Source organism: Oncorhynchus masou, chromosome 14 (genome assembly GCF_036934945.1).
Source record: "Oncorhynchus masou masou isolate Uvic2021 chromosome 14, UVic_Omas_1.1, whole genome shotgun sequence".
NCBI classification, from domain to species: Eukaryota; Metazoa; Chordata; class Actinopteri; order Salmoniformes; family Salmonidae; genus Oncorhynchus; species Oncorhynchus masou.
Window position 1 is genome coordinate 14,473,856 of NC_088225.1, and position 11,213 is coordinate 14,485,068.

At 42.9% G+C, this 11,213-nt stretch overlaps 1 protein-coding gene across 2 annotated transcripts; it reads left to right on the forward strand.

Moving 5' to 3' along the window:
* The first annotated feature begins 3,624 nt into the window (after nt 1–3,624).
* On the forward strand, nt 3,625–9,146 carry LOC135554337 (probable ATP-dependent RNA helicase DDX5). Of its 2 annotated transcripts, none has more exons than XM_064986595.1 (13): nt 3,625–3,789; nt 4,581–4,749; nt 4,930–5,026; nt 5,130–5,263; nt 5,377–5,442; nt 5,525–5,666; nt 5,743–5,903; nt 6,003–6,175; nt 6,292–6,402; nt 6,485–6,546; nt 6,624–6,683; nt 7,939–8,170; nt 8,381–8,594. In XM_064986595.1, the coding sequence occupies exons 1-13, from the start codon at nt 3,749–3,751 to the stop codon at nt 8,406–8,408; spliced, it is 1,476 nt and encodes a 491-aa protein (XP_064842667.1). In that variant the 5' UTR covers nt 3,625–3,748; the 3' UTR covers nt 8,409–8,594. The 2 variants fall into 2 exon arrangements, with proteins under 2 accessions (XP_064842667.1, XP_064842666.1); XM_064986594.1 differs by having other exon boundaries at nt 3,626–3,789; nt 7,939–8,157; nt 8,381–9,146.
* Nucleotides 9,147–11,213: the final 2,067 nt, after the last annotated feature.

Sequence of the window (11,213 nt, forward strand, 5' to 3'; positions counted from 1 at the left end):
TGAAGTCCAAGGAACTGTCCTTATATCTCTGAGATAGAATTGTGATGAGGCATGTATCTGGGGAAGGGTATAAAACAATTTCTAGAGTGTTAAATGTTTCTAAGAGCACAATGGTCTCTATCATTGGAAATTGAGAAAATATGGAACTACCCAGACTCTGCCTAGAGCTGGTCGTCTGACCAAACTGAGCAATCAGGCAAGAAGGACCTTGGTCAGGGAGGTGACCAAGAACCCCAATGACCACTAACAGAACTACAGAGTTCCATGGCTGAGATGGGAGAACCTGCCAGATTGGTCATTGGTCAGCGAACAATGAATGGAGCAAAATACAGGCAAATCCTTGATGAGTACCTTCTTCAGAGTCTAAATGACCTTAGACTGGGGCAATGATTTACGTTCCGACAGGACAAATACCACAAGCATACAGCCAAAGCAACACTGGAATGGCTTCCAAACAAGAATGTGAAAGTCCTTCAGTGGTCAGCCAAAGCCCTGACTTGAATCCCATTGGAAATCTGTGGAAAGACTTGAAGATTGCTGTTCACTGCATCTAACTTAACAAAACTTGAGAAAATCTGCAAGGAAGAATGGGAGAAAATCCCCAAATCCAGATGTGCAAAGCTGATAGAGACATACCTACGACGACTCAAAGCTGATAGAGACATGCCTACGACGACTCAAAGCTGATAGACATACCTAGTTCGATTACCATGATACAATAAACAGGTCAGTTTAGGGCCGTGTTTCATAGAAGATTAAGTATTGTAGCACACTAGTATGTTATGTCATCCTTTAACCAACTTTTACATCTTGACAAAGTGGGAGCTGTAAACGCTTTCCATTTTAATTTGAGCATTTATTTGAATTAGAATGAGTCTGGCATGTCATGATCAGCAGAGGCGTGAACTGAAGTGCTTTCATCAATGATGATGGTGGTGATAGGAGGGGACTTGAAGAATCAGTATCTATTTGCTGAGACAAAGGAATGGACATACTTAAGGTAATCTTTGGTAGTGTGATGGACTGTAAAGGCCTAAACATATTGTTTCTGTGGTAGCTGTAACGGTTGTCGTATGAAGGAGAGGACCAAAGCGCAGCGTGGTAAGTGTTCATCTTGATTTTTAATATCAATAGCGAACACTGAAACAAAAACAATAAAACGACAAACGAACAGTCCTGAACGGTGAAATTAAACACAGAACAGAAAATAAACACCCATGAAACACAAATGGGAAAAGGCTACCTAAGTATGATTCTCAATCAGAGACCACTAACGACACCTGCCTCTGATTGAGAATCATACCAGGCCAAACGCAAACACAACATGGAAAATGGAACATAGACAACCCACCCAACTCACGCCCTGACCATACTAAAACAAAGACATAATAAAAGAACTAAGGTCAGAACGTGACAGTAGCCTACAGCCAACCTTGACATTGATGTTATTTCGTAGATCCAAGCAGTGGTACACCACTCTGCATATTAAACTTGATCACGTACAGTGCCTTCAGAAAGTATTCACACCCTTTGACTTTTTCCACATTTTGTTGTGTTTTACAGACTGAATTTAAAATGGATTTAATTTAAATTTTGTGTTACTGATCTACACACAATTACCCATAATGTCAAAGTGCAATTTTGTTTGTAGACATTTTTACAAATGTTTGAAATGTTTGGAGCCAATAAGTATCTGTTATGGCAACCCCAAATAAGTTCAGGAGTAAAAATGTGCTTAACAAGTCACATAATACATTCCACCGACTCACTCTGTGTCAAATAATAGTAGTTAACATTGCTTTTGAATGGCTAACCCATCTCTGTAGCCTACACATACAATTATATGTAAGGTCCCTCAGAGTAGAAGTGCATTTCAGCACAGAATAAACCACAAAGACCAGGGAGATTTCCAATACCTCACAAATAAGGGCACCTATTAGTAGATTGGTGAAAATATAGAAAGCAGACACTGAATATACATTTGGATGCTATTGTAAAGTGGCTGTTCCACTGGATGTCAGAAGGTGAATTCACCAATTTGTAAGTCGCTCTGGATAAGAGCGTCTGCTAAATGACTTAAATGTAATGTAAATGGATGCGGTATTAATGCACCCTCAGTTGCTGGAGAGGAAGGAAACTACTCAGAGATTTCACCATGAGGCCAATGCTTATTTTAAAACAGTTACAGAGTTTACTGGCTGTGATAGAAATGGGATTTGTTTGATTTGCCACAAACTTAATGCTTGTATTCAGGACAAAAAGTTCATTTCTTTGCCACTTTTTTTGCAGTTTTACTTTAGTGCCTTATTGCAAACAGGATGCAGGTTTCCGAATATTTGTATTCTGTGCAGGATTTCTTCTTTTCACGCTGTCAATTAGGTTAGTATTGTGGAGTAACTACAATGTTGTTGGTCCATCCTCAGTTTTCTATCACGGACATTTAAACTCAGTAACTGTTTTAAAGTCATCATTGGTGAATACTTTCCGAAGTCACTGTAATTAACGGCAGTAGACTATTAAAGGCATTTTAGTGGAAAAAAATATAGACACCTGACCCAGAACTACACTAACAAGTTCCGAGGTTAGAGACCTTTTACTGTAAATCAAAATTTTTACATTACAGAGTAGCTTTTCCTATTTCCAAAAACCCTTTACAGTCTATTATTCATTAAACACATAACCTGATTAATTGGCTTTAGGTCTACCATATTTTACGCTAAAGTAATCAGCAGAATTTTAGGGAGATGTTACTGCATATCGACTGCACTAGTTTGAGACTGCCATCGAGCCATATTTTTTTTGTTGACTTGACGTCACTTATGGTCAAAGGAAAGCAACCGGATCACAACTGGGTTTTTTTGTACATATGCTTTCGCCAACAGGTTTCATTAAATAATCCCAAGTGAAACACCCAGAGAGCTATGTCTAAATAATATGTCGCTCTGATACACCTAAGAGCGATAATTTGTTTATTTGTCAAACGGCAGTCAAGCATCGATCATCATGTCACCAGAATTAGACCCTCAATATCTATTGGAAATGAGCATCAAGATCACCGTGAACTTTTACCAACCTGTGAAGTTCATAACAATTGATTTCATATGTAGCCCAATAAACTGAATGGTTTCCCGAGTCATACCACATCGTCGCGTGAATTTCTCACATAAATAATTTTACTGACACACCGTCGGCATTTATATCACAGCTTTAATACGGTGTGAATTTACTCGTATACTAGATGGAAACGTGGTTATTGTGATACACCTGATAAAATGTGATACATTGATTATAATACTAATACCGAGCGAAATTCCACAAGTTGTACACAATAGCATTCTGTCGTATTCGATATTTAATTTGCAATAGCTTTTTTTTCAAAACCTTTTTTTATATAATAGATTTTCATATGGGATACAGATACTTTATCTATACGGCGCCTTAAACATTATAAAATATTGCGACAAAATGAGGTCCTCCATTTCACACCATTTCGGAACATAGACGCAAAATATGCACGTGTTCCTTCCAAATAGCTTTGAATGTGACGTTACGCAATGTGCTGCGGTGTAGTCAGTTCACGGCGGATTAATACTTAACTCGGACGGAGCGTGACACTTCCTCATGCAATAAAAACCGAATCTCCTTTTCGTTCACCGGCATTACAGTATCATCACGGCAGTTAGGGTTTGTTATCGAATTTTCAGGCGTAGTTTATTTAGCGTTTTTATTTATACACTTTGTTTACAAGATGCCTGGATTTTCCGACAGAGATCGTGGTAGAGATAGAGGGTAAGTGTTTGAATGAATTTTAGGCAAATTTAACACCTCGTTGTCTTGCCAGAAATGGCTGACATGACGCACGGGATAACCGTCGATACCGCATTCGTTTAGCTAGCTAGGTATATTTCGATTCTTGTTTTTTTACCTAGACTGCCGTTTTTCAAACTTAAAAAATAAATGGAAACTATCGAAATGTATTCAGAATTAGAAGGGACCAACGTTTTTTAAAGGCCTCGTTTCGTCATGAAACTAGCAAGAGGCCTGATCTGAATCCGAAAATTCTTAGCTGGAGGCCTGGTAATTAAAATCACGAACCACATAGTCAGCGGTTGTAAATGTCTAATTGACCTTATTAACGTTATGAAAATGTGATCTTAACATTAACATTGAGCCTCATCGTACAGCAAGTGTCAGAACCGGTAAACTAGCCGACTAAATGTGTTTGTACGCCATGTGGCATTATTGAATGCGAATACAAAATGCCGGCCGGTTTTTTTTTTTTTTCATTGTTCATGTGCCGGATATATTGTAGATTGCCGTGTTTTTTTTACGTGACTCAGTCCAATAAGCCACGCATTTCTTCTAGTTATTTAACGCTGGTAATAGCTTCTGCATCGTATTGAAGTTGGGATAATGTCATGTTTAATTAGTTAAACGCTTACTGCTAGTGTTCTGTCAAATCTACATTTAAAAAATACGTTTCTTTGCTTGGCGTTTACTCAAGCGAGTTTATCCACAGGTGACCTATATCTCTATTACATTGTTTGGCGTAACTAACATTAGACCATCCATTTCCCCAGTTATGGCAGTGGACCACCTCGTTTTGGAGGCGGCGGAAGAGGAGGTGGTGGGGGGAAGTTTGGTAATCCCGGTGATAGACTGCGCAAGAAGCATTGGAACCTTGACGAACTCTCTAAATTTGAAAAGAACTTTTACCAAGAACACCCCGATGTTAGTCGGAGATCTCCGGTATGTATTCTAGTGGTCAAAATTCAGATGCAGATTTACTCTAAATGTTACGCAATGGTCATTGGCATGTGTTCTTGCATTGGTTCCTTTTCCTGCCCAATCACCAATGGCCATTTGCTGTCGTTGTCTTTTGCATTTCCATGCCAATTGATCTGAGTCGCTACATGTTTGTCATTGCAGCAAGAGGTTGCACAGTACAGAAGTACTAAAGCTGTTACTGTGAAGGGGAGGGACTGCCCTAATCCAATTATGAAGTTCCATGAAGCCAGTTTTCCAAGTATGCACATCCACTGATATCTGACACATTCAGTTAAATGCATTTCTGATCTGTACTTGTCTTCAATGGGTTAGTTTTCATGTACCACCCCCTCTTTCCACAGCATACGTGATGGATGTCATTAACAAAGCAGGCTGGTCAGAACCAACACCAATCCAAGCACAGGGTTGGCCACTGGCATTGAGTGGCAAGGACATGGTTGGCATTGCACAGACAGGCTCTGGGAAAACTCTCTCTGTAAGTGTTGAGAGTCCTAGCCTTTGACTATTCCAACAATTTAGAATTGCTCTTAAAAATAAGAGGACTGGTGGGTTTCTTTTCTGTAATGCAATGTCACTTTTTTTCTGCAGTACTTGTTGCCTGCAATCGTGCACATTAACCACCAGCCTTTCCTGGAACGTGGAGATGGCCCTATTGTAAGTACCCATGGATATTCTGACTTGTATCTAATCTCACATCCACACAGCATGGATTTATGGTATTCAATCTTTCTTTCAGTGCTTAGTGCTTGCCCCTACCCGTGAGCTGGCTCAGCAGGTCCAGCAGGTGGCGGCAGAGTATGGCAGAGCTTCTCGTCTGAAGTCTGTCTGCGTTTATGGGGGTGCGCCCAAAGGGCCACAGCTCCGTGACCTGGATAGAGGTAAGTTCCACAACCGCTCTATGTATTTGGCTGATTTGAATCTATGGAATTTGGTGCTAAAAATACTTTATTGTAGGTGTGGAGATTTGCATTGCAACACCTGGGAGACTTATTGACTTCCTGGAGGCGGGAAAGACGAACATGCGCAGATGCACTTACCTGGTCCTGGATGAGGCTGACCGAATGCTCGACATGGGTTTCGAACCACAAATCCGAAAGATTGTGGACCAAATCAGAGTGAGTTCTGTTGTGATGCATTGATGTGATTAAAGTCTACTGATCTCACTTGGTACAGTCGTCAAGGGTGTATTCTGACTCCTTCCTTGTTCTTTCCAGCCTGACCGACAGACGCTGATGTGGAGTGCCACCTGGCCCAAAGAGGTGCGCCAGCTGGCAGAGGACTTCCTGAAGGACTACGTCCAGATCAATGTGGGAGCTCTGCAGCTGAGTGCCAACCACAACATCTTGCAGATTGTGGATGTTTGCAATGATGGCGAGAAGGAAGACAAGTGAGTCCTGTCTGCCCTGTGACATTTCTGTAATGTATATTTAATGGGTTGATAATATGACTCGGACGCTAGTTGTGTAGTCACTAATTGAATGCTTCCCGGCCTTCCAATTCCAGGCTCCTCCGCCTACTTGAGGAGATCATGAGTGAGAAGGAGAACAAGACCATAATCTTTACAGAGACCAAGAGGCGGTGTGATGAGATCACTAGGAGGATGAGGCGGGATGGGTAAGTGGCATCAATACTTTGTTCTTTAAACTCAGGGTAATCATGTGTTTTACTGGACTCAATTGACACTTGTTCCTTTTAGTTGGCCAGCAATGGGCATCCATGGAGACAAGAGCCAGCAGGAGAGGGACTGGGTGCTCAATGGTGAGTTTTATCACAAGAACAATTTAGTATGACACAACCTCTTATGGCCAGCTATCAATTTCCTTTCCTTCTTTCAGAGTTCAAGTTTGGAAAGGCGCCAATTCTCATTGCCACAGACGTCGCCTCCAGGGGTCTAGGTTAGTTTCATTCTGTCCTTGGTCCCTTGTACCAACTTTTTTTCCTGAAAGAAAGTGGTTCTTTCTGTAACTCTTCTGCCTTCTGAGTTTCTCCCCTATCTGAAGGAGCGGTCTTTTGAGGCAGGGCCTTGGCATGACACGCCCAGGTCTCCAGAGGGGGAAGGAGGACTCTTGGAGGTGTCCTGACTGGGACATCACCCAGTCACGTACAGAGGTGGCGGGGTCTGAGTGCTGACTATCACGCTGGGCTGCCCAAAAGGGGGCCTAAATGAGAGTTAGCTGCTGCACCCCTGTAAATGCAGCTGTTCTCTGGCATCGGTTTGGACTGCTTCACACCCAAGCTCATGGCTCCACCAGGCTCTGCTGTTTCCATGTCTTGCATGTCGGTTTGGGCATTGCAAGTCATCGAGTTCTGGAAGGTGTAGCTATCTCAAAGCATGTGTGACAAATGTGGCAGTTTCCTAAACTTCTGTTTTGAGAGCAGTTGTAGGTCCAATTACACGTTCACCTCTGTAATGATGTGGCTACTGGCGCTTAGTGTCAGTGGGTCATGTCGGTTGGCTGGGGATAAAAATCCAAGCTCGCACTCCTCCCTCACCTGCGTTTCAAGTCATGTCGAGACCTGCCAACGAGACATTTGATCACATGAACACTGGTTCTGGGAATATCTTGCCTTGATGAGACTGGGGGTACTTTTGTTATGGTCACAGGAGTAAGTGGCTCAGTCTTTTAGCTTTTCCCAATTTGTTTATGGTCTTGGCAAGACGTTGCAGTGTGGCCTTTATAGCGAGCTTCTTATGAGTGTGGGAATAAAGGGCCTTCGTTTTCACCATAAGGTCCTTGTTTTGGCACATGAGGAGGCAACAGTGCGCATAGTGGCCTTACTGTGTAGAAGAACCCGGCAGTCACTTGTCATTGTGTGGGGAGTTTTCTGCAATGGGAATGGACTAGTGAATGCATACTCTATGGTAGGACTTCTACTCCTTTTTTTGGGGGGTGGGGGCTGTTGAGAATTGAGGGCCAAACTGTATTGGGAAGCATTTGGAGTGTGCATCGTTTCTCTCTTCCCACTGTAGTATCCCCACAGATTAAGTATTTCTGGAGTTGTCTAATGCTATTCTTTACAGCCTAGTGGAAAAACCAGCTACATCCAGTGAATGGTTGTACTAACTTTTCTCTTTTGGTCTGGCTGTTGTGGTGTGCATCTTTGTGCGCTCCTTTGTTGTTTTTTGCCACACCGCAACACATCCTACAGATGTTGAAGATGTGAAATTTGTCATCAACTTTGACTACCCCAACAACTCTGAGGACTATATTCACCGCATCGGCAGAACTGCCCGGAGCCAAAAGACTGGCACAGCCTACACCTTCTTCACCCCCAACAACATGAGGCAGGCCAGCGACCTCGTTGCTGTGCTCCGTGAGGCCAACCAGGCCATCAACCCTAAACTCCTCCAGATGGCGGACAGAGGAGGTAAATCTAATTGGTGAGATACAGGAACTGTGGTTCAGCTGCAGCCATTTTTTTTCCTTTTTGTTGACGTGGATGGGTTTGGCACAGTCAAAGCTATGGGATCTTGATTTATTTTTGTTAGCCATTTACCCCCCCCCCCACAGTGTTTTCCTATGTACCCATTTCATATCACTCAAATTGGCATGAAAGACAGCTCTAATTTGCTGTTGGTTTTTCCTTTCAGGTCATTCAAGGGGAGGCAGAGGTGGTAGTGGATTTAGGGATGACCGTCGGGACAGGTACTCCTCCGGGGGCAGGCGTGACTTCAGTAGCTTTAGGGACAGGGAAAACGATAGAGGTTTTGACAGTGGACCAAAGAAGGTCTTTGGCACAAATTCACAGAGTGGAGGCTATGGGGCAAGTGGCTTTGACAAAAGCGGCAATGGTTTTAGCGGCTACGGCAGCAACGGCCAGTCAAACTATGGTGCCAGCCAGGCCGGGGCGTTCCCAACGCAGAACTTCCAGGCCCCACAGTTTAGTGCCAACCAAGGAGGTGCACAGAATGGCATGAGCCATCAACAGTTCCCCTTCACGCAGCAACAAGCACCACAGCCCATGGTGCCTTACCCAATGCCCCCTCAATTCCCACAGTAAACATGCACATGAAAGTAAAGATGGTAACTTATTGCTTTTTTGTCTTGTTTAGTCCTATACTCTATCCCAAATTGTACTGTTTAATTTTTTACGCAGGGTTCAATGGATTTTTTAAAACCTCTATCAAGTCCTTGTGGGGGGGGGGGGGGTCCTGCAGCGCAGCAATAGTGATGGCGCACAGTTTTGCTTTCTTTTACTTATTTAATTTGTTACATTCCTCAGTGATGTTTAGTCTTATTTTGTACTAGTTATTGCAGATGTATTGTTTTGTCCCACCTGTACCATTTAAAGTGATATGTTAAGATCTTAACTGGGAGGCACTGCATGGCCTTTCGATTAAAAACCAAAAATACTTATCGTGTTGTCTTTATTCTTTTACACCACTACATGAATTTCTGTAAATGCGTGCCTGTCCACTTTGCTTCAACATCGGGTAAATGGCTGAGTGCTCAGGAGTGGTCATCTTTTGTCTAACAGAATCTATGAACATAGTCAATAGCTTAAATTTTTACTGCTTATGCTTGACTAAGCAGCACTTAATACTGGGGGTTGTGACTTGGTGTAACTGCAAGTCTATGTAATAGTGTAGTTGAATTTAAAGACTTCCTCCAGAGCTATTGTTTTGAAAATGTCAAGGAGTTGAAAGTTATCTGTTGCAACTCACTATAACCCCCCCCCCCCTGCTTGTGCTATAGTAACCTTGTCAAAATCAAGTGTTAAAGGAGACCTCCCCATTTTGTCAGTGTTTATGGGTACTGTCTGACCTGCCACTAAGCTGAATTTCCCTAAAGATTGACTGGCTGCGTAACTGCCTATACCTAGTTCTCTATATGCCAAGGCAAATGTGCACGTTGCAAAATAAAGACTGTCACCCCATCGGTTTTGCAGGTGTCTGCTGTGCAATGCTAGGAAAGGCTCTCTGCTGATTTCACTGTTTCGAGCCATGGTTCCTTCCACTAATGTAATACATTACTTTTTGTAATACTTTACCTATTGCATTAAGGAGGGAGTGGCCTGTCCACTGGAAACCCTACCAACTGTCTTGAACACAGCCTTCTAAATATTGACTGAAGTTGCAGCTTTCTAATTTTTTGGGAAGGGAAATTGTCAGTCAATGTCATCTGCCATCCATTATGGCCTGGATTTAATCAAGTATTTACCTAATGTCTTTCTCTGCCTGCTTTCACTGAGCACATGAAACCATCCTCTCCCATCCCTCTAGCAAGCTGGTGAGGGTTGGGTAACTGGTTGACCTTGTCTGCCCACTGAGATGTTGGCAGAGGCTTGTTTGGGTGAAGTGACAAATCTATTAAGCTCGACACAGACGAAACATGTTTTGACACCTGTATCCATTCTAGATGGCAAACAATGCATGCAAGATAGTGATGATGTGATGTCTGGACCCCGCTGAAAAGTATGGAGCTCAGATTCTTCTAGATGGCTTGAGGGTGAGGTATATATTCACAACTGTGATCTGAATGGCCCTGAAGTACATGACCAAAAGTATGTGGAGACCTGCTTGTCGAACATCTCATTCCAAAATCATGGCCATTAATTTGGAGTTGGTCCTCCCTTTTGCCGCTATAACGGCCTCCACTCTTCTGGGAAGGATTTCCACTAGATGTTGGACCATTGCTGTGGGAACTTGCTTCCATACATCCACAAGCGTATTAGTGACGTTGGGCACTGATGTTGGGCGATTAGGCCTGGCTCGCAGTCAGTGTTCCAATTCATCCCAAAGGTGTTCAATGGGGTTGAGGTCAGGGCTTTGTACAGGCCTGCCGGGCTCCCGAGTGGCACAGAGGTCTAAGGCACTGCATCTCAGTTCTAGAGGCATCACTAAAGACTAATCACTAAACCTGGTTCGAGTCCAGGCTGTATCACAATCGGCCATGATTGAGAGTCCCATAGGGCGGTGCACAATTAGCCCAGCCTCGCCAGTGTTTGCCGTCATTGTAAATAAGAATTTGTTCTTAACTGACTTGCCTAGTCAAATAAAGGTTAAATGTTTTTTTTACGTATTCCACACCAATCTCGACAAACCATTTCTTTATGGACCTCGCTTTCTGTGAGCTTGTGTGATCTACCACCGCCCGTTGCTCCTAGAGGTTTCAACTTCACAATAGCAGCACTTACAGTCGAACTGGGCAGCTCTAGCAGGGCAGCAATTTGACAAACTGACTTGTTGGAAAGGTGGCATCCTATGATGGTGCCACCTTGAACGTAACTGAGCTCTTCAGTAAGGCCATTCTAATGCCAATGTATGTCTATGGAGATTGCAACAAGTGTGGCTGAAATAGCTGAATCCACTAATCTAATTTTAAGGGGTGTCCACATACTTTTGTATATATAGTGTATGTTTGGCATGTTAACTGTAAATACTGCCTGCTTTTTCCTTTGTTAGTAGCCTACGAAAGCTGGTT

Excerpts from the sequence above, each read along its gene's own strand:
- LOC135554337 (XM_064986594.1), top strand. The coding sequence starts at position 3,749 with ATGCCTGGATTTTCCGACAGAGATCGTGGTAGAGATAGAGG. Across the intron at positions 5,443-5,524 it reads AACGTGGAGATGGCCCTATT|TGCTTAGTGCTTGCCCCTAC; the intron begins GTAAGTACCCAT and ends TCTTTCTTTCAG. Across the intron at positions 6,547-6,623 it reads GAGGGACTGGGTGCTCAATG|AGTTCAAGTTTGGAAAGGCG; the intron begins GTGAGTTTTATC and ends TCCTTCTTTCAG.